Source organism: Staurois parvus, unplaced genomic scaffold (assembly GCF_062004578.1).
Source record: "Staurois parvus isolate SC_StPar_1 unplaced genomic scaffold, SC_StPar_1.0 ptg000277l, whole genome shotgun sequence".
NCBI classification, from domain to species: Eukaryota; Metazoa; Chordata; class Amphibia; order Anura; family Ranidae; genus Staurois; species Staurois parvus.
In genome coordinates, this window is record NW_028318073.1 from 1,531,750 (window position 1) to 1,556,081 (window position 24,332).

Consider the following 24,332-nt stretch of genomic DNA (forward strand, 5'->3'; position numbering starts at 1 on the left):
TAGAGGTGAAAGACGCCACCCCGATAAACCGGTCCACATCGGTAGAAAGGTCTCCACAACTGCAATATGCACTACAAGGTCTTTGGAACCAACAGCCTTTCAGGTTCTTGTAGAGAACCTAGCAGGCATGCAAGGTACCAAAAAGGGGACAGCCACTCATTCTGCAGCCCCACACAGGACTACAATCCAGAAGCCATCCAGTACCACCCTATATGGGAAGGCCACCAGTGTCCATAGCTGCTGGAGGACAATGGCAGGGAGGGAGACCCCTTTGGAGTCCAAGAGCCTGCAAAAGGACCTACAGACCAATGTGCGTGCACGACGCAAAGCAAGCTGTACTGAACCAATGGGTCAGTACACGACTACCAGGAGCCCCAAATTAGCACCATGATCAGCAGAAGAATATGCCCTTGTATTGCCAATGCAGGTCCACTCACAGCACAAGTGTGGTAGACCTTGCCCCCGTCAGTGCTGAACACAGGGGCGTGCATGAGGCCACAAGGTTGTAGAGCTGCTCATCACATGGAGGAGGCTCAGGCAACAGGACAAAGGACTGGCAATAAAGACAACATAACCACAAGGGAGTCGTTTAGGGAGGAGACAGGAAGCCGCTGCCCCTCGTGATCACCGCTCCTCCACCCTGCATAAATATGGGAGAGGAGGGAAGCTGCCCTCAGCAAAAATGGAGGCCACTCCACAGGGCCCCGCCTCCACCATCCTGCCCACTAAAGGGAGAACGCTGGCCTGCAACACATCCACCTACGAAAGATTGCACGGTGGAAATGACCTCAGGAAAAAGGGGCTGATGCCCACAGTTAACATGGTGGGCAATTAGTCCGCTTCCAGCTAGGCTGCAAATCCCCAGCCTAAAGTGGCAGGACGCTCTTGGTGCGTGGCAGGTGCACCTGCAGAAAAGGACAGTTGCATCACCCAGGTTGATCAGGGGGTGAGGAATACCCCCCTTGCTGCGGGAGCATGTGGACTAAGAAAATGACATTTGGACTAGGTAACAGACCCGAAGCTGCACAACATGTCCCCACTGCCTCAGGTCCACCACCGAACCCTGGTGAAGGCCTCTTTCTTGCATGTGGCATTAGGATTGGAGGTGGCTGCAGTCCAGAGCTGGGCAAGGGCAGAGCTGGGCAAGGGCAGTGCCGGCCTGTCATTGCCAAAACCAGGGGACCACCCACCAGCCCGTGAACACAGGAGGGACTACCCGGCTACACATGGTGGCACTGTGGCCCCAGGGAAACCCCTCATTTCAGTACGCCTCATGGTAAACCAACAGAGGGGGGTGTTAAGGTAGGGGAAAACTCAGGCCTGTAGGGGAAGGAGGTGCATCTACTTACTGATCCACTACAGCGTGGGGGTAAGGCTCCCGTGATAGATCCTTCTCTTCACCAAAGTGGGGGGTGGGGGGGGGGTCTGTCAGCAAGGGCTAACACTGTGACACAGACTATAGGGACCTGGTCATATGCGTCACCGTGAGATGTTTAACACACTGGATCCAGTCTTGGATTACATTTGCCATTTAAGCTAAAGCTGCAGTCTAACTTGCTACAATTTTCATCTAATATGAGGTCAGGCCTCTTGTCTATGCACTCACTTTCAGGCTTGGTAAACAAGCCAAGGTGCCTGGTTTGCTATCCAAGTAAGGCCTGGTTAAAATATATATATATATATATATATATATATATATATATATATATATATAAAATGAAGTGGGAAGGTCTCCATGCCACAGAAGACATCTGTTGATGGTGCCACACATCAAGCAGCGCTTTCTATTGACATAATTTCCTACCAAAACTAGACCAGAAGAGCACACCATTTTGTCGGCTGGGTGATTTTGCAGATGAACAGTCTGCCAGAGCCTGACATTGCTTTGTGAAATGCTATCCAGGCTCCTAAGAAGAAGAAAAAAAAAAGTAAACACACCTGCAAAAAATGTTATTTTTTTTAAAAAGGTGAACTTATCCTTTAAGAACATGATCAATAAAATCTTCAAAAACCTATTAACATAGTGGGAGGCATGTGAATTTTCCCAAGTTAGATCATTTTATTTTATGTTTATTTCTATTCACTCTTCAGTAGGTAATAAGAATCAATCATGTGTCACTGAATTGTTCTTTTGGGTATAACTACTGTATGTCACTGAATTGTTCTAAGCGTAACTATTAGCTAAGGAAAAAAAAATTATATATATATATATAATTAATTGAAGATGACAAGTGCACATTGCTCTAAAGGTATAATATGCTCATATTCATTCTTAGTCGTTGGGCAGAAATTACTTAAGAGATTGGTGTTTTGCTTCATCCAATGCAATTCACGACTGCATGCTGCTCTGCACTAAGCCTCTTGCATGATTACCTATATATTGCATATAAATACTTTCTATTCATTAAGTAATTGAAATGTAAACCATATATTTAAGTTAAGAAAAAGTTTAAAGAAAAAGAAATTGCTTTGTCAGAAATGTATTCAACAAGAGTGACAAAAACTATCATAAGAAAAATGAAAATCCTGCAAATGTGAGAAATTGTTGAGCTGCCACTCTGAGTATGCTATACTCTGTGATATTTTCATGAAAATGACATCTGTCAGTGCAACTTAAAGTGTCAAGGGCTTACAAGGCAAGCTGCATCAACTACAGGGTTTATTTTAATAACAAAAAAACTGAGTTTTTCTTGCATTTTCATTACTTGTCCCATAAAAAGACTTTTGTGGCATTTCAGCACTTTTCTATTTCAGTATTCTTTATTTCATGTATAACAGAGTAGCATTGCAAATTATATATCAAGATTTACAGTCTGTTTTGAAGGATAATATCCACATGTAGGAGGTTTGGAAAAACAATAATTTACAGATCATTTTGTTTCAACATTGTACAGGTAAAACTCGAAAAATTAGAGTATCGTGCAAAAGTTCATTTATTTCAGTAATGCAACTTAAAAGGTGAAACTAATATATGAGATAGACTCATTACATGCAAAGCAAGATAGTTCAAGCCATGACTTGTCATAATTGTGATGATTATGGCTTACAGCTCATGAAAACCCCAAATCCACAATCTCAGAAAATTAGAATATTACATGCAATCAATAAAACAAGGATTGTACATAGAACAATATCTGACTTCTGAAAAGTATAAGCATGCATATGTACTCAGTACTTCGTTTGGGCCCCTTTTGCCACTGAGCAACAGACCAGGTCTGTTTTCCTTTAGTCCAGGTAAGACGCTTCTGACGTTGTTTGTTGTTCAGGAGTAGCTTGACAAGAGAAATACGACATTTGAAGCCCATGTCCAGGATCCGTCTCTGTGTGTGGTGGCTCTTGATGCACTGACTCCAGCCTCAGTCCACTCCTTGTGAAAGTTCCCAACATTTTTGAATGGCCTTTTCCTGACAATCCTCTCCAGGCTGCGGTCATCCCTGCTGCTTGTGCACTTTTTTCTTCCATACGTTTCCCTTCCACATAACTTTCTATTAATGTGCTTTGATACAGCACTTTGGGAACATCCAACTTCTTTTGCAATTACCTTTTAAGGCTTTCCCTCCTTATGGAGGGTGTCAATGATGGTTTTCTGCACAACTGTCAGGTCAGCAGTCTTTCCCATGATTGTGATTCCTACTAAACCAGACTGAGAGAACATTTAAAGGCTCAGGGACCCATTGCAGGTGTTATGGCCTAATTAGCTGATTAGAGTGGGACACTTTGAGCCTAGAATATTGCACCTTTTCACAATATTCTAATTTTCTGAGATTGTGGATTTGGGGTTTTCATGAGCTGTAAGCCATAATCATCACAACTATGACAAATCACGGCTTGAACTATGTTGCTTTGCATGTAATGAGTCTATCTCATATATTAGTTTCACCTTTTAAGTTGCATTATTGAAATAAATGAACTTTTGCACAATACTCTAATTTTTTGAGTTTCACCTGTATTTTAACTGCCAGGTCTTGCGCTCGACTTTTGACATCAGTTGGCCGGACCATTTTGCACTTTTTTTTTTTTTTTTTTAAATTTCCACTTACACAGTGTAACATACCTACAGTGAAAAACGGCCTACAATGGATAATAATGACAGTAGACAGATATTCACATTTGAAATAATTGTAGCATTTGCGTTGTTTTGTGTCGCTCTATGGCAAAAATGAAGCTACATGTTGAGTCTGGGAGGAGTTGAAGCTTGTTAACTCCTTCCATTCAAGTCTACAGTAACTCACCATAAACATGCCTGCAACGTTTACAGTGTATTTACAGCATGTTTGGCAATATCAGCGAGTTTAAAAAAAAAAAAGAAGAGGACTAAGGTAGTAAAAAACATCTCCAAAGGGTATTCAAACAATGGGGAGAGGCATTACATCACCTATGGGATAAACCCAACATTATAATTGTGGACATCTGAATATTTCCAAAAAATTGTTCCACCTATACAGATGAACCAGGGAGCATGTAGATAGGAATCTTCAAAGTGTACACCAAGTCAAGCCACATGGAACTTTAAGGATAATATTAATAAAGAACTAATAAGTACATATATCATTGGACCAACAGTGGAAAGACAACATGGGTCCAAGGCCCAAATTACTACCTTAGTCCTGTCTTGCAGTGATTCGGGTGGCCCCTGTGTCCTATTTGGGAGGGCCCCGAGTATCCAAGGCCCAATGGCGTTCTGGCTGGGAAGTAGCAGAAAACTGTAACCTTGTTTTTAAGTTCGGTTAAAGTTTTATCTATTTTTCTTTTTACTCCTCTATGTTGTGAGTATATTATACATTTGGAATTCTGCAAATATCCTGTATGGACATATATTGTATGTTCTAAACAAATGTATTTCTAATCTCACAGACTATATTAACTTTGTGTAGAGTCTTTTCCATGAGGAAGGAGTAGCATAAACGAAATGAGGAGGAACCACGAAAATCAGCCGATGCTATTGCCCCATTAACAGTGCAAAAATCGCCCGAGAATAATTATTCTTTCGAACGAAAAATTGGCCAATAAACGAACCGTCTATGGCCTGCATAAGTCCTCATGCACACTTGACGTTTTTACAGCAGCTGTTTTTGTCATTTGACATTTTTTTCTACAGCTAGTAAACCCCCCAGCATCTTACGAGTCCATAGACTGTAATCAACGCTTTTTGGCTGGTACGTTTTTTGACTGGAAAAAAACCCCAGGACTAGTGGGTTTCTAGAGAAGTTTTGTAGCTGTAAAAATGCTCTAACGCTGATAAATGCAGCAAAATGCAGTAAAACACCGCAAAGCAGCATTTTTGGACTTTTTTTGACCCCCAATTTTTTTTTCTTTTGGTAAAAAAAACGCTAAAAACCAAGAAACATGGAATGTACCAAAATACTAATGTAAAAACGCTAAAAAAAAGCTGAAAGTCCCAAGTTTTTAACGTGACTTAACACAGCTAACGTTACTAGAATTATCATGTGCATGAGGGCCCCCTGCCCTAGTTGGTCCAAAGATATAATTACAGCAGGCATTTCCTCTTTAGCACCCCCCTCAGGCAAAACAGAAATTTTCTACAAAACATTATTGACCAGGAATCTGTGCTTGAAGACAAAGACTTTTGCCCAGCATCATTATATCCCACTGTAGTCCAAAACCTGGGGCAAGTTATAATGCCATGCCCCAGCTGGCCACATTCCAGGCATGGTACTTGCTGAATTTTTATCAGGGAGTTTCTCTCCTGGCAACTCCCAACATGCAGATACTCACCGGTATTTCTATGGGGATGGTGCACCACCTCTTTCCTGTATCGGATCCTTCCAGTTGGCACTCTATCTCCTGTTGCTAATAGAGATGACATTCTCCCAAATGCACTTTGCTGGTTCTCCCAAAAACATAGACTTCTCTCTCCATGAAGCTGTGTTGCTTTAAACTTGACACAATCCTCTGTAGGCAATCCCTTTCTCACTTGGTCTTTTTACTCCTTGACATCACAGTAATTGCAACGGGCAACAGCAGCCGTCTCCTGCCTTGGCAAACTCTGTTCAGACATGTATGGGGCTTGTCCAGAGTGTAACAACCCCTCCAGACAGAGTTCTGTCTTGCATCTCAGCAAACCCTCCCCCCCCCACACACACGTCTTCACAGTCACTCCACAACACTTTTGCACAGTCCAGCAACAAAATGGAGCACTGTCTATTTAAAATTTTACTAAACCCAGGACCCTGCATTCACTATATCTGGTCTCCCACAGTACACAGAACATGGAATTGCAATTATTTTAGTAAATTAAACTGCTAAATACCTTTCCTCATCAGCGGTAAGAGCAGTCTTGTGACTTCAGCAGAGCACTATTTAAAGCTTGTAGGAGTTTTCTTTCTGTTCTAGGAGGATGCAAAACCCCTGACCCTATGTCTGGACAATGCTGATTAGCACTGTGCTGAACACATGCACCATCCCAAGAAAAAAAAACCCTCTCTAGCAATACACACTAAACTGAGTGTGTGCATGTGGCTACGGGTTCAGCCTGTCTTATCAGGTAGAAATCTGAAAAAAGGGTCAAACGGCCTTTTTACACAATGCAGAAGATTAACCCCTTAGGTTCCACAGTGAGTATAACAACCATGCTTTATATACAGACTGATTTTACTGTTGTGGGTTTAGTAACACTTTAAGGCAAGTTACTTTCCTCTTGCAGGTTCTCCTCACCTGTACACACGGATTATGCTGCCCCATGCACAAAACACAGTTCATTAACAGGTTATCTTACTTTGCAGGGACCTCTACTTCTGCTCGCTTCATCTGCCACCATTATGTGAGAACTAGCATTAAAAGGAAGAGCTTTAAAAGACACCATCATTCGCTTTTCTTCTTTTTAAAAGCTTTTCCAGACCAATTTTATGAAAACAAAGTTCCCCTCACAGGGGTTTTCAGCATTTCCGAAGAATTACACTTTCAGCTTCTAGGCTGATACATGCAACCATTCCTGCTCTGGACTTACCCTTTAGACCAGGGGTCCTCAAACTACGGCCCGCGAGCCACATGCGGCCTGCCGAGGACATTTATCTGGCCCGCCGGGCAGGGGCGTATCTGCCGCGAGGCAAGGGACTAGGGTTTGATAGGTCGGGAGAGCTCGGCAGGGCTCACGCGGGAGGCAGAAGGGACCAATGCCGTCGCTGCAAAAGGCTGTGCTTGGCCAGGGGGGCGTGCTCGTGTGTGCTAGAGCTGGACGTGTTCGGACGGGTTTGTGTGTGCTCGGCTGCGAGGATGGGTGAGAAGAGAGAAAACCTGTCAGCCATGGAGCCAGCTGGAGAGGGGGCTGGGTGGCACATAGAGGACCATGCATTTCTCTTTTGCTCTATGTGCCACCGATCACCTCCTCTATCCATCTCCTGCATGTCAGCTACTGTATGCTCCCCCACGGCCGCTCCCCCCTTCAGCACTGCAGGGGATCTGTCAGCATATGCAGTCCCCAGTGCTGACAGTCCCCCCCCCCCCACACAGACGGGAGAGCAGAGAGAAAGCTGCCCCTCCTCCTCCCGTCCTCTCTACCTGTGTCTGCCCCGCCCACACTTCCAGACAGCCTTGTGTCTCCCTTCTACTCTCTTCTCTCTCTCCCCCCTCTCTCTCTTCCCCCACCCTCTCCCCCCTCTCTCTCTTCCCCTCCCTCTCTCTTCTTCCCTCCCTCTCCCTCCCTCTCTCTCCCCCTCCCCCCCTCTCTATTCTTTCCCCTCTCATCTCTCTCCTCCCCCCATCTCTCCTACCCCCACTCTCTCTCCCCTCTCATCTCCCCCCACTCTCTCTCCTCTCTCTCCTCTCATCCACCCCCACTCTCTCTCTCTCTCCTCTCATCTCCACCACTCTCTCTCTCTCTCCCTTTCTCTCCCCCCCTCTCTCCCCCCCTCCTCATTCCCCCCTCTCTCTCTCCCCCTCCCCCCTCTCTCTCCCCCCCTCCTCATTCCCCCCCTCTCTTTACATTGTACACAGATCTGACCCAACAAGGTGCCCTGCATTTACTGTACATTTTGCTCCATAAGACACACTTGGAGGGAAATGTCTGTGCGTCTTATGGAGTGGCCGGCCCAGTATTCCCGCCGCCGTTGTATGTCCACAGTCTCTGGTCATCTCCTGTACTGTGTCCGCATTTGTTCATAGTTTTTTTTTTAAACTATAGTCCGGCCCTCCAACGGTCTGAGGAACAGTGAACTGAACAAACCCCCTGGAGCTCCTCAACCTGCCTGGTTGAGAATCCTGGGTCATAATCTCTATGTAGACCCTGGCAGGATACCGCACTGCCACAGTATATATGACTATCAGCTGCCATTCTGTCGATTATCTTTTGCATTTTGTTACTAGTTATATTTTGTATCAATTAAAGTCATATTGGTTTCTGCCATATAATAGTCCCAAACAATAGAGGGAAGGTTTTCTGGTTATGCAACGTTTGGAAGGTAGTTCAGGTATGAACGCGGACCATTTGTATCTTGAAACAGTACACGTATACAATTGTGCACTAAAAAAAAAAAATTTTTTTTTACCAATTCTCTACCAGCGAAACTGGTTAAAATAATGTAGAAAATGGCACCTATGTCACTACATGGCTGGCGCGCAGTACAGGAGACAGCCCATTGCTAATGCAGGAAGAAAAGTAGAAGGGAGCTCCCAAACTGGAATTGGGCATCAAAGCAATACAGCCTGGTCCATAACATAACTCTTCTCAGTCTGTGATTTGATACTGAAGGAGCAGTAGAACCCTGTCCCAGTATAAGTACTGCTAGGCAGCAGAATTAAATTCAAGAATTTATTCTATGAAAAATAAGTAAATTTGTTTAATAAATAAATAGCTGGTGGATAATAATATCTGCTTGCATCTCAGCTTTAACAGATGAAGAGAAATACCTGACAGCAAGAAAGTTGGTTTGGCAATTTTTTTAATATGCTTCAGGCTGCTCTATTACCATTTTAAAGAACATGCACAGTACTTTTACGCAAGTACCTTTCACAAGCAGGGATACTGTTACAGTAGTTTGCTAGTGTGCTCAAAAGAGATATTGCTTGAAGCTAGCCATATTCTGATGAGTGATAACCCATGTGTAATGTTTTGTGAGCTGACTTTTACTGTCAAAATACCCAACTGTTAATAATTGATCTGATCTGTGAGGTAAAGCCTTTAGTAAACTGAAAAAAAACCTATTTTGAAAGCAAAAATGATTGCTTTTGTGAACTGAGCTTTTTTAAAACTACTTGTTAAAAGAGAAGTCTGAGTTTGAAAAATAAACAAACCTACATTCTCACCTAGGTGGATACAGCATCAATCCAATGCTGCATCTGTCCCCCACCACTGAGACCTGAGCAATCCACTTGGTTCTCAGCCTTCTTTGAGCAGAGAGCCTTTACTGCCAGTCACCAGCTCTCTGCTCTGCCCCTGCTGTGCTCACTCAAGTCCTGAGCTGTAGAGAGAGTGGGAGTGGTGGCTCAGGCTCTCAGCACCTCACGGAGAGACTAAGCCAGCTGCCAGTCCAGGCTTCTGGATGGATCCTGACCACATGGTCAGGATTTTTTCAGAACCTGGACCGGCTCTGTGACATCAGCTGACAGCAGGTTTTATTCTGCTGTTGACTGAAAACATGTTACAGGAGTGCAGAACGAACTGCACTCCTATGATCCATAGGAGAAGTATAGCCAAATAGCTTTAACATTCAGACTACGGAAGAAAGACTGCATATGAATATTTAATATTTTTTTACTTCTGAAACTCTAGGATCCTTTTTAGATTTCCCATTATAACCTTTATATGCAAGTAAAAAAAATTTAAGCCGCACTCTGCTGAAGTTCCAACTTTATCATAGCAGTAACAGGGCTTACAATGCCCGGTCTCTCCCGCAGGCCATCACTTCTCCTCTACAGAATTTTAGCTATTGAGAGGGGCTTAATCATCATGATTAGGTCCCATTCAGGGGTGATATGCAGCAGAACAGAAATCAAGTCCAGACTGTGCATTACAAGCCCTGTTGCTGTTACAATAAAGGTGACACAAGAAAACAAAAACAAACTTCAACAGAGTGCAGGATAAATGTGTGTTGCATGTATTTTGAGAGAAGGGACAGATCCCAAGTTCAGTCTGGACAACCATGGCTGCTCAGCACAACTCAGACTACCACCTAGAGAAATATCAACTTTGGTGGTCATGTTAATCTTAAGTGATCTGTTGAAAAAAATGTCTGTTCACAAAGCAAATCCACAATCTACATACCCAGCAGAATAAGTGACACAGAGATAAATCTCCCTCCCACCCCCAACTGCTTTGATCACACGGGACACTATGAAATTTTATTTAGAAGAAGATAGTGACAAAGCTACAACTGTCTTCTCACTTTACAAAATCCTGAATAGTTTTCAAAACCTTTGCAATGGGTGCAAATTCTGTTATAACTTTTTTAAAGACTTTTGAACAAAAAATAATTCAGTTGACAAAAACGACTGCAGTTCCATTAGGATGATTTTGGTCTTTCACTTAGCTCTTAGAAGATCTCTTCTGTATACTCTAGGCATCATATATAATATTGACAATACATAATGTACAGACAGAACTGTACTGTGTATACTCTTGAAATATTAAAAAAAACATTTAGATTGCTTTGCAAGCCAAGAAAAGAGGACACAAAGTTAAAGTTTACAAAGAAAAGGAGAATATACCAGATTAGATCTTGCAGTGTAGTATATTTCTTCTGTACTGTCGAAAAAATCGTCCCTGTTGAGCTGTTTAGCAGACAGATACCCAAGTTATTTACAGTAAGATTGAAAGCTGCACATACACAACAGGGAATATCACTCACAAGCTGTAAAGGAGAACAAAAGCAGGCAGCTGGCTGTCTAACAGCACAAGGCCAACACTCATAATGGGCATGCTTCTCTTATAGTTGGTTTTCTATAGTAAGTGTAAATCATTACAAAATACAAAGGTATTTTGTTAGTGGATTCAACAAATGAAGGTGCTAGTTGAAAAACTGCAGATACTCTCAAATAAATCATAACCACACAGCTATTTAATTTGTGAGCACTTCAAACCAATTATGGTACCCATACACGATGACTTATGACCTTTCCATTACATCTTAGGATCACATCCTAAGAAAACTGATTTTTACCTAGCGAGCGCATCCACCACTGGATAAAGCTTCTCAGCTGATTGTCATAACCATAGCAAGGTACGACTCTTATTAAAAGAGACAAAAAGGAAATTGTTCAATACTTTACAGCTCGTCTGATTGAAATCTAGCCCACTGGTGTTGATCAAATGATCATTCTTCCATATACAGTCAGATTGATACATAACTGGAGACTCTGAGTGGAGACTTTCAGAATGTGGGGCAATTTGAATACACGTATGGGTACCTTCATGCGGGACCATATAACTCGTCGAAATAGACTTAAAAAGTTAGTTTAACTTAAAAAGCATTAGTATAATAGAAGCAATCTGTCTGACCTTCTTAATTTTTTTGCCACATGCAGGATCTTTATAGAGAACAAAAAAGGGAAAAGCAGTTTTAAGACGGCTAAAAAAAAAATTGTGCTAAGAATAGATTTCTGCATAGTGTTTATAAGTGAAGCATTTAGAGCACTTTCACACAAATTAAAACTACACAGCCTACAGTTAACAATGTACAGCAATATACACCTGGAAGGGGACTATGATTTGGTGGGTCTCTGTGGTGTTAGAATACAAATCAGTCATTGAAAGTGAGGTAACTAATAATCCCAGACTACTCACCAACTCATGATGTGGCTCGGTTTCTTTCCTCATTGGTGGGTCAAACTTTACCTGTCCAACTACAAAAAAAGAGGAGATATAAAGGAAAAATGTCAATATTTCTAGTTTAATTGCTCCACAATATGTGCAAATTTCTTGAAAAAAACAATTATTAATTTCAAGGATTTCTTCTAAAAGAATAGAACTATTTTATATGAGCCAGAACAAATTAGTAAAACACCCTAAAAAGAAAGCAAACTACTGATATTCACAAATAATTCTAACCTTTGCTGAGCTAATTGAGCATGGATCAGGGGCAACTAATCTGCAGAACACAGTAGTCAGTGCCTCCAAATTTAACACAGGTTTGCAAGGTTTGAACATCAGAAGCGTATACCAGCTTCATTATGACAGTGAGCCAAGCATAGTAAAAAATAATAGGCACATCATATAATAATTATGGAAAAGCCCATAGTGCAGGAAGCTGCTGTCATGTGCAAAGTGTTAATGAGCTGTTACAGACTCCCTTTAAGCTTTGTACTATTGTATTGAATAGCTTGGGTTTCTTTTATGAGATTTTAGAAAGCGTCAATAATCACTACAGAGAGAACAAAAAAGAAATGTGTACAATAATTCTTGTCTGATCACATAGTTTGAAATATAAATTATGTGGCGATCCCAACTTTGAGCATTAGTTGAAAAATATATATTGTTTAGAGAACTAATAGTTCAGGTTGAACATGACACATGCATGTACTGTAACAGACTCATTTCATTGACACATTTTTTTTACTAGACAACTCAGTTCAAAGTTTCAAAACTAAGGTCTCAAAGCAGGCATTGTGCCTTGAGAGTCCTTTGTTATTTTTTTAAATGTTTTTTTGTAAAAATGGGGTATTTTATATTCACTAAAAAATCCTATTCCCAAAGGTAATTAAGGGAAAAGTGATTCTTTGACAACTGGGTTATACTGCTGCCTACAGGAGGATTAGACACTAGATGGCCAAAACTGTAGGCGAGCCCTTAGTGTATAACCCCTCCCTTATCCAACACGTCCAGCTGGTAGCAAGCAGTACCAAGACCATTAAGCATGGGAATTGTGGCATCGTTGTGCCTCAATGGATTCCAGCAAAGGTATTTTGTGAGTACAAAAAGCCTGTTTTCTCTATCATCCATTGAAGGACACATGACTCTTAAGACAACTGTGACATTAAAAAACACAGTTGAAAAAGAAAGTTGGGCAACACAGATTAACAAGCTAACAAGAAAACAGAAGTGTAGGAAACTTCCAGAGCCATTAACAACACTGTCCAAAACTGGCAACAGTAAAGTCTGAGTTGTCCGCCTGTTAAAAATGGGTACAATGGGTATAATGCATTCATGCTGGACTAACCGCCTTTGAAACAATGCTGATATGGAACATTAAACCCTGTTGGGGTAAGTTCATTGTGTTTTTGTGCAGATGTTGCTTTCAGAGCTTCAACATAATCTGTTTAGAACCGCTTGAAAATGAAGGCAATTGTGATCAAGTTGTGTGTGTGTGTGTATATATATATATATATATATATATATATATATATATATATATATATATATATATATATTCAATATATTTTAGGTTTAGGGCTGTGCAGCACTTTCAGATGACACTCACCTGTAAATCCCCATATAGGATGTTTCATTAAAGTGTTACTAAACCCAGAACCCTGCATTCAATATATCTGGTCTCCCACAGTACACAGAACGTGGAAGTGCAATTATATTAATGAATATAAACTGCTAAATACCTTTTCTCATTAGCAGTTATAGCAGTCTTGTGACTTCTATCACTGTCCAGCCACACTGCTTAAAGCTTGTAGGGGTTTTCTATTTGCTCTAGGAAAAAGTAGAACCCCTGACCTCTGTCTGGACAGCGATGATTGGCCCTGTGCTGATCACATGCACTCTTCCAAGAAAAAAAAACCTCTTTAGCTATACATACCAAACTGAGCATGTGCAGAGTGACTCCACACGATATGTCTTATCAGGAGATAAGAGGGGGTTCTTGAAGAAGGGGAGGATCAGAGAAGTCAGGATCAAACAGCCTTTATACACAATACAGAGGATTAACCCTTTAGGTTTCACAGGCAGTATAATAAGCATGCTTTACTGCATATAAAGACATAAATACTGAGTTTACTGTTGTGGGTTTAGTAACACTTTAAGTAAGAAAAGTAGATCTAATTTAGTAGTAGTCTAATTTGGGGCGCTTATGTGGGGAACAATGTTGTTAATTTTTTTAATGGGTTATTATTATTATTCTACATGATTTATACAGTGCCAGCAGTTTGCGCAGCGCTTTACAATAGAAAGGGCGACAGTACAGTTACAATACAATAAAATACAAGAGGATTAGGAGAGCCCTGCTCATAAGAGCTTACAATATGAAAGGGTGATGCAAGTGGTACAAAAGCTAATAACTGTGAGGTTATGGAAGAGTGTGTTTTTTGCAAATATTTCTGAATTGTTTTAATAATTTTTGAATGGAATAAAATTTTGGATATTTTGAACTCTTGGGGGATACTTTGCTCAGTGTGGTGTCCATTTCCTTGATTTCTTCTATCTTGTATATAATTTATTTATGTAGTGGATCACATGTCTAGATGATTTTGAGGCGAGCTTTCCACCCATTACACCTTTGGGTCCCATATAAAAAATGTTTGTATTTATATATGAGTTTTCAATATATTAAAGAAACTATAGCAACCCTGACGTCCCTCATTCTAAGTTAGTGCTCTGTGTTCTGTTTCCCTTCCAGCTGTGCTCAGCTCCAGCGCCTCCAGTCTTAAACAGAGCTGCTGCCCTGGGGTAACTGAGTTACTTTCTTATACACTTGCATGTGTTTCTAAGCTATAGTCCAAAGACATGCTGGTAGGTTAATTGGACCCTGTCTAAATTTGCCCTAGTATGTGTATGTATGAATGTAAGTTAGGGACTTTATATTGTACCCCCCTTGAGGGTTAGGGACTGATTTGAATGTACAATATATGTAAAAGCGCTGCTTAAATTGACAGCGCTATATAAGTACCTGTAATAAATAAATAAAATAGTCTGGCTCTATGGGGATATTCTATTCCAATACCACATTCTCTCTAAAGGTGTGGAAGGACTCTCATGCCATCCAATTCATGCTTCAGGACTGTCAGAGTGACTTCACCAGCAAAAAGGATAAATTGTTCCTAGCTGTACCTTCACGGTGATAGATACTTTGCATTATGCCATAAAGTACATGTAAATGCACTGATTTATGATTTAATTTATTAAAAGATTAACTGCGTTACGTCTGTGTGCTCTCTCTTTTTCTATCAAGAGTTGCCACTATGACTGAAATGTTGTCCTCCACAGTCCGTAACGGCTGTTACCACAGGAGATGTTTGTCCAGGTATCCTATCACTGGGATGCTCTGAGATCGCAGAGAAGCAAAGTTTAGGGCCAGCACCTTGATGAGCATCAAATTTCAAAAGAGTAGCAAAAAAGAAGGGCCAGAGATTGGTAGGTGGAGGGTTTGAAAGTGAACCAAATGTAGCACTAGTGTGCAGGAAAAATGGGAATGCAAAGACATGCATCTCTAATGTCCACCGAAGCCAGGCATTCCCCCTGATGCAGAAAGGTAATGGATGAATGCAGGGACTCTATGCAGAATTTGTGGATACAGTTCAATGCATAGAGGGCTTTGAGGTTCGAGAAGTACTGCAAGGCACTGTGGACATGTAGGTAAATTGGAAGCAAGGAAACAAGGAAGGGGCAGAAAACAAAGTTCTAGCTTGTAACCCTTGACACCACAACATCCAAGGGTCAGCCAAGACCACAAGGCATTCTCCACCTAAGTGGTTATTACAAAATCAGTTCTTCAGAGGCAAGGTCAATCAAAAGCATTTTTTAAAAAGAAACCACACTGCTGTGAAAGGCCAGAAATACAGAGAAGCATGTTAGGGAAGATGCAGCACCCAAGGGGCAGTACCAGTCGAACCCTATGCAGGCACAGCTTGGTAGGGCTGCCACAGTGATCCAGTAGCACAGAAGCTGGAATTAAATGGTGTTTGATGGCTGAACTTGCATGCATGCCACAAAGACCAGTGAGGCCTGATATGAATCAATCAGCAGCTGTTGGTTGAAGAATAACATGAAGAGAAAGGCTAGAAAGCAGAACTGGGAAAGGTGTAATTTCCTCTAGGACACTAGCAAAAAGGAGCATGCTGTGTTTAGAAGAGGCAGTATACCAACCTCAAGCTGGCCTACAGTTTTTGTCTTCTAGTTTCCAATTATCTTTCAGGCAGCAGCATAACCCAGCTTTCTAAGAATCCTTTGTCTCTCAATAGACAAAAGTTCTTGTATAGTGTACATAGTACAAAAAGAGGCACAAAACAACAGTTTTTAAAATAAAGTTGATTGAAAACCATTATTTTTATACCATTAACCAAGATGTTGATGCTTTATAATCAATATAGGCAAATGTTTTTCTGGTACCAATTCGCTGGAGTTTAGGATGCAACGTACACAAATAGGTAGGAACTTATTGCAACTTATTTAACCATATTTCATCTTTTAACTTCCTAACTGCTGCTATCTCACAGTTGCAGGAAATTAGAAAAAACAGAGAGAAGCAGCACAGGAGAGGACAGACCACAGCATTTCCAATACTGGGGAGAAACTATTAATTATTAGGTCAGTTAATCAAGAAATATTTTTTGTTTTTCAATTTTGGTAACAGCCTTTAGATCCTCCACACTCTTTCTTTCTTATGGGATCCTAATGAAAAAAACAGATCTTTAACTTTTATGCATTATAGACAATATCCGAAAAGTGTAAGACAACATAGCTGGCAGAACCCAGAATTCACTTCTGAAATCTCCAACAGAAAAAAAAACATTAAAAACCCCAAACCCCATTATGCATTAACCAGGCTAGCAAATGTGAACACAATGTCTCAGCCCTACAAATAAAGAAACTATACATAATGAATACCATTCATTATACTACAAGTACAATGTGTTAATGCTTACAGTTAATTTCTGACCGTGTCTTTTCTTCTCTCACACTCCTACTTGTAGAGTGAATTCTGTGAGGAACGACAACAGCAGGCTGGAAGAAAAAACAATACTATTTTAGCTTGAACCTTGCAAGTCATTAAAAAAATCCTACCACATTCTATGTTATAGGTATATAAAACAACATGCAATAATATGTAGTTCAGAGTTAGACTTCAACTTAACAATATAAAGAAAATCTAAATTCAAGTATTTAAATTAGTAATAATGATCTAATATGAATGTGAATAAGTTAGGAATGAAAAATATACAGAAAAAAAAGATATTTGGGTCTGGTAGCACAGTGTCTAAGTGGTTAGCACTTCTGCCTAGCAGCGCTAGGGTTGTTGGTTCAAATCCCAACCTTGGAGATACCTGCCTGGAGTTTGTATGTTCTCCCAGTGCCTGCGTGGGTTTCCTCCAGGTACACGGTTTTCCTCCCACAATCCAAAGACATGCTAGTAGGTTAATTGGCCCTAGTATGTGTATGTATGAATGAATGTGAGTTGGGGAGCTTAGATTGTATGCTCCTTGAGGGCAGGGACTGATGTGAATGTGCAAAAAAATATGTAAATTGACAGTGTAATACAAGTACCTGTAATAAATAAATATCCAAACTCCAGGAAGATTGCTGTTCTAGTTTGTAAATTGCCACGCTTAATTAACAAAAACATTTAAAGCATAACACAGCTAGCCATTACACAGCAAGTAACCTGCTCCAGTGTCCCCTATATATCTCCTGATAAGACACATCATGTAGTGACACTCTGCACATGCTCAGTTTGGTGTGTATTGCCAGAGAGCTTTTATTTTCTTGGGAGAGTGCATGTGATCAGCACAGGACCAATCAGCGCTGTCCATACAGAGGGTCAGAGGATCTGCATCCTCCTACAGCAGAATGAAAACTCCTCCTACAAGATTAACCAGTGTTCTGCTGGACACTGATAGAAGTCACAAGACTGCTATATACTGCTGATGAGAAAAGGTATTTAGCAGTTTATATTTACTAAATTAATTGCATTTCCATGTTCTGTGTACTGTGGTAGACCAGATATTGTGACTGCAGGGTCCTGGGTTTAGTAACACTTTAAAGGCAGGGGTTTTGTCCTCTGATGTGAAGAGGGGGATTAGATCTACTCCTTTTTTCCATATACTTCCAATGTTGTATGAAGGCAGAGCATTTCTATTGTCTGCACATTATGAGCCAAAGATGTATAGACTAATGCATTTTGATGATGTAAAAATAATGGCTATACCAGTACACCCTTGCCTTGCAATGACAACTGCAGTAAATCTGAACTGCATAGTAGACTATACAGATAGATGATAGAATCATATCTTCACATACAAATGCAAGATGTATGCTGTGTAGTTTTATAAAAATATATTTTAGAAAATACTGGTTGAATACAAATTTGAAAGCATTTTGGCCTTCAAGTCCATATTTGGCAGATTCTATTCCTGGTTCAATTTTCATGGACACTAGCCATTGTCATAGGGTAGAAAATGCCAGAGAGGGGAATTTGAACCTTACTTCCCCATATTTACAGAAGAGAATTACTGCTGTTGTATAGACAAATACATAAAGTTAGGTCCATATATATTTGGACACAGGCACAATTTTAGTTTTTTCAGGTATTGACCAAAACTTATTCAAGCTATAGTAATATAATGGATATGGGCTGAAAGTACACACTCTCAGGTTTAATTTAAGGGCATGTTCATCAAAATTGGAGGAAGGGTTTAGGAATTACAGCGCTTATGATTAGCTACCCCCCCTTTTTCAAGGGACCAAAAGTAATTGGACAATTGAATCAAAAGCAGTTTCATGGCCAGGTGTGGGCTACTCCTGGTATTTCTTCATCAATTAAGCAGGTAAAAGGTCTGGAGTTGACTCTAAGTGTGGTGCATTTGGAATCTATTGCTGTGAACCTACATCATGCGTTCAAAGGTGTCCATGCAAATGAAACAGGACATTGTAAGGCTTCAAAAACAAATCCATCAGAGCTCAGCAACATAAAAAGGCATGAACGCCCATGGAAGACAACAGTGGTGGATGATCGCAGGATCCTCCCTATGGTAAAGAAAAACCCATTTACAACATCCACACAAGTGAAGGACACTCTCCAGGAGGTGGGCATATCATTCCACAAGTCCACAATCAAGAGAAGACTTCACAAGAGCAAATACAGAGGGTTCACCACAAGGTGCAAACCATTCATAAGCCTGAAGAATAGAAAAACCAGATTAGACTTTGCCAAAACACATCCAAAAAAGCTAGACCAGTTCTGGAAAATCATTCTTTGGATGGATGAAACTAAGATTAATCTGTTCCAGAATGACGGGAAGGAAAGTGTGGAGAAGGCTTGGAACAGCTCATGATCCAAAGCACACAACGCCATCTGTAAAACATGGTGGAGGCAGTGTGATGGCATGGGCATGCATGGCTTCTAGTGGCACTGGGTCATTGGTGTTTATTGATGATGTGACAAAAGACAGAAGCAGCTGGATGAATTCTGCAGTGTTTAGAGATATACTGTCAGATTCAGCCAAATGCAGCAAAGTTGATTGGACAGTGCTTCACAATACAGATAGACAACGATCCAAAACACAGTGCAAAAGCAACCCAGGAGATTTTGAAAGAAAAGAAGTGGAATATTCTGCAATGGCTGAGTCAATCGCCTGATCTCAACCCAATTGAGTGTGAATTTCACTTGCTGAAGGCAAAGCTAAAGGCAGAAAGACCCACAAATAAAGAACAACTGAAGACAGCTGCAGACAGAGCCTGGCAAAGCATCAGAAAGGAAGAAACCCAGTCTTCGGTAATGTTCATGGGTTCCAAACTTCAGGCAGGCATTGCCAGTAAAGGATTCTCAACAAAATATTAAAAATGAACATTTTATTTATGATTATATTCAATTGTCCAATTACTTTTGGTCCCTTGAAAAAGGGGGGGGGGTGGTTAATCTTAAGAGCTGTAATTCCTAAACCCTTCCTCCAATTTGGTTGTACATACCCTCAAATTAAACCTGAGAGTGTGCACTTTCAGCCCATATCCATCATAGAAGTATTGCTTGAATATGTTTTGGTAACTACCTGAAAAATCTAAAAATTTGCCTGTGTCCAAATATATAAGGACCTAACTGTATACAATATATTATATATATGTGTGTATCTGGAAGTCTGTGAATCCATTCATTTACAATGTATTAAAGTCTAACTAAAGGCAAAACGTAAAGATTTAGAGTGTAGAGGGATTAAAACTGCTGTCTGCATCCCCATTAGGGAGATTCACACTCTCTGTTTGTCTAGGTGACCATTATCACCTAAAGTGAAAAAAAAAAAATCTTACCATTTCTGTGGTCACCAGAACAGGAATAGAGGGAAAATCTTCTAATGGAGACACCAGTTCTGGTAACTACAAAGGATTTCCATCAGTTTCTGTAGTAACTGTGGGACAGGAAGTAAAAAAATCTCCCCAATGGAACACAGATGGCAAAAAAAAAAAAAAAAAGCCCTGACAGGAGTTATAACCTTCCCTTACTTTATCCAAAATTAAATAAAAAGTTTTGCCTTCACAAAGATAACAGTTCTCCAAAGCAAGATTCTCATTGTCTGTAGCTTCTATGTGCACAATTGAGACTGACAACTCAGAATGCATATACTATTTGCTACAGAATTTCAAGAATATGGGCTTTGAAATCAAATAATACATCTTCCCAAATGCAAGTAATGACAAGGGAGAGAATAGGGAATGACAATAATATCAATGCACTTGCAATGAAACAGGTTTTGGCCAGAAATTATACCTTCCCAGAGTTATTTGTAAACAATATAACGGTGGAGTTTACAGTTCCAAGAAACATAGTTCTTAAATATACAGTTGTTTTTGGTATCTGTCGACCTTTTTTTCTGCAGATAGCTTAATAGTTACTAATAAATAGTGACCTAGCCACAAAGAAAAAAAAAAAAAGTAAAGTACTGTTAAGCAACTTCTGAATTACATGGTTTGCGGCAAAAGATGGAAAAAAAACATGAATAACTTCTTATGATGAGACTTGTAACTGCTGCAAAAAAAATTCTTGGTTTATAATGTCCATATTAGCCCACAAAGTGATATATAAAGACTTGAAAATATACAGGAAGACAATGAGCAAGTCACTGCTTACAGTATATTCTATAACCTTAGAAAATAAAAGTAGAGCAATCTGCTATTCACACAAATTCATTGGACGTTTTTTCATCTGCTCCTAGGGGCATCTGGCCTTTTTTCTTCCTGCCTCTAAACACCCCTGCATGTTAGCTTATGTGTCCATGCACACATAGGTGTTTAGAGGAGTTTAGAGGCAGAAAAAAAACCCATTGCCAGAGCGTCCAGGAGCAGCAGCATTTTGGCAGAAATAATGCGTGATGTTTTTAAAACGGTCATTAACCTTAGGTGTGTTTAACACTTGAGCTAAATATATTAGTGTGGCCAATTAAATGAATTAGCCCCCAAGCACTAGACGCACCTAAACACGTTACACACTTACACAAGCGGTTTTTTTTTTTTGCCAAAATGCTGCTGCCAGGAGAAAAGGCTACTAGGAGAGCTGGCAAAATGTCCAATGTGAATAAGGCCTTATAGTTGAACACAGAAGCAGCATTAGGGCAGGTGATTTTACATCATCTGTGGTAAAAAAAATTTTGGTCAGCAGGACATAACTGTTGCAGATTAGGCTTTGCAGTTATTGAAGGGGTTAATACTCCTAAACAAGGTAACAACCCGTGTCATCTAATATTACAGAGTATTATTCTGGAAAAATTGGATACACTCCCTGCACAAAGCGAGGAATGAAGATAAGGAGCTATCAGTTTTCATGTGATGTACATGCTCCTGGCTTTTACTGTACCCCTCAGCATGTGGTAACCCAATGGCCAATGTGGTTTCCCTTCTTTGTGTGCATATATATGTACAGTGGGTAAAATAAGTATGAACATGTCACCATTTTTCTCAGTAAATATATTTCTAACGGTGCTATTGACATGAAATTTTCACCAAGTCAGTAACAACCCATGCAATCCATACATACAAAGAAACAAAAACAAATAAATTCAGAAATTAAGTAATGTGTAATAAAATGGAATGACAGGGAAAAAGTATTGAACAATATCTGAAATTTATTTGTTGGTAATGACAGCTTCAAGATGCTTCCTGTATGGAGAAACTAGTCGCATGCATTGCTCACGTGTGATTTTGGCCCACTCTTCCACACAAACAATGTGGTTTCTTTGTATGTATGGACTGCATGGGTTGTTACCTTCATGTGGTAAAAATATCATGTCAATAGCACCATTAAAAATACACTTACTGAGAAAAATGGTGATGTGTTCAAAAAAAAAAGGTAGAAAAGGAAGGCAGTAAGAAAGAGATGGTGGAAGTTAAAAAGGAAATCATCGAGAAGCATGAATGAGGTATGCAAGTGGCCGACTTTGCAAGATTTTATAACAAGTCTACGTCGACAATTTGCACAATATTAAAGAAGAAATAAGGGGGCTAGATGCAGCAAATTGAGTCACAAGAGTATCAAAGCAACGGCCACATGTTCTGGAAGATGTAGAAAAGTTGCTTCTCGTCTGGATAAACGAGAAACAACTAGCAAGTGATACTGTGTCCGAGAACATTATCTGCGAGAAGACAAAGGCATTGTATGTCTACCTTGTAGGTAAACTGCCACATACATCGACAGAAAATGAAGAAGGCTTCAAGGCGAGCAGGGGATGGTTTAATAACTTTAAGAGGAGAAGTGGCATCCATAGTGTTGGCCGCTAAAGCAGCTGAGGCGTTTGCTGCGGAGTTCCAGCAGCTCATGGTTTCCGAGTGTTACCTGCCGCAGCAAGTTTCCAACTGCGATGAGACGGGGTTTTTTTGGAAAAAGATGTCAAAGAGGACCTACATTACAGCAGAAGAGAACGCAATGCCTGTTCAAAAGCCCATGAAAAACAGTCTCACCCTCTTGTTTTGTGCTAATGCAAACGGGGATTTAAAAATCAAGCCCCTGCTCGTGTATCATTCCGAGAATCCTCGAGCCTGCAAAGAAAAGCAAGGTGCAGAAGAGTCAGTTAACGTTATGTGGTGGTCCAACAGCAAGGCTTGGTTCACTCGTATCTTGTTCGTTGAGTGGATCAACGAGGTCTTTGGTCCTACAGTGAACAAATACCTTTTAGAAAATAATATGCCACTCAAAGTCTTGCTGGTAATGGATAATGCTCCAGGCCTTGAGGACGACATACTGGAGGAATTTGAGTTCATTAAGGTCAAGTTTCTTCCTCCTTACACCACTCCAGCTCATGGATCAGCAGGTAATTCCCAACTTTAAAAAGCTTTACACCAAAGCCCTATTTCCGTTATGCTTCAAGGTGAACAAACCTTATCCTCCGAGAGTTTTGGAAAAATCATTTCCACATCGTGAACTACCTCAAGATCATCAATAAAGCTTGGGATGGGGTCACCAAGAGAACCCTCAATTCTGCTTTGTAAAAACTGTGGCCTGATGGTGCTCTTGGACATGACTGAGGGCTTTGATCAGGAACAGGAGCCGCCAGTTATCGATGCAATTGTGTCCTTGGGGAAGACCATGGGACTGGAGGTGAATGAGGACAACATTCAGGAGCTGGTGGAGGAATATGGCCAGGAATTGACAACAGACAAACTGATGGATCTACATCGCGAGCAACAGCAAGAAGTTATGGAGGAGATCTTGTCTGAAGAGGAGGATAAAAAGGCAGAGGAATCCCTCACTTCAAATGAGATTAGGGAAATGTGCAAAATGTGGGAAACTGCAAAATTTTATAGAAAAGCACCACCAAAATAAGGCTGTAGCAGTGCGAACGATAAATCTGTTTAGCGACAATGCAATGTCACATTTCCGCCAAATCCTCAAAAGAAGGAAAAAGAAAGTGTCATTGGATAGGTTCCTTGTTAAAGTCGCACAAAAAGAAAAAGATTCCAGTGAGCCAACAGATAGCAGTGATCCAGTTAGTGATAGTCATCCTACACAATAACCCTCCTCCTCTCCTCTCTCGTTTCCCTCACACCAGCAACATATCTTTTCAACGGTAAAGTGTTAATTTGTTTTATTTTTACTTTATACTATACAGTATTTTGTATTACTGTAATGATTTTTTAAATGTATACAGTAAATGGTTGTGGAACGAATCACCTGAGTTTCCATTATTTCTTATGGGGGAATTTGCTTTGATATACGAGTGCTTCGGATTACAAGCATGTTTCTATTATGAATTATGTTCGCAATCCAACGTTTTACTGTGTGTGTTTATATATATATATATATATATATATATATATTTATATTAGATGGCTCTTTCTGCTGCACTGGTCCTCTTCCCCAAATGTTTTCACCTAAGATTCAAGATCTGCCTCCCCACTCTGCTGTTAATTTTTATATGTAAATGTTGATGTGAAGAGGTGTTTCCACTGGCCTCCCTGTCCCTGGTTGGCTTTTATCTCCACTGGTTGACAGGCTGCATCTGAGGAGGAGCATTTGCGG

The 24,332-nt window shown here is 40.5% G+C and overlaps 1 protein-coding gene across 6 annotated transcripts in view; it reads right to left on the reverse strand.

Annotated features, from left to right (window-relative positions):
• The window catches only part of MAP4K3 (mitogen-activated protein kinase kinase kinase kinase 3), a 478,522-nt gene that overhangs the window by 186,794 nt on the left and 267,396 nt on the right, over window positions 1–24,332 (reverse strand). For 3 of the 6 annotated variants that reach the window (XM_089681773.1, XM_089681771.1, XM_089681770.1), the window contains 3 exons: window positions 16,759–16,837; window positions 11,738–11,796; window positions 10,663–10,725 (listed from right to left, as the gene is read on the reverse strand). In XM_089681773.1, coding sequence (XP_089537899.1) covers window positions 10,663–10,725; window positions 11,738–11,796; window positions 16,759–16,837 — 201 coding nt within the window. The remainder of the gene's footprint in view (window positions 1–10,662; window positions 10,726–11,737; window positions 11,797–16,758; window positions 16,838–24,332) is intronic. The other 3 variants (XM_089681775.1, XM_089681774.1, XM_089681772.1) reach the window with 1 other exon arrangement.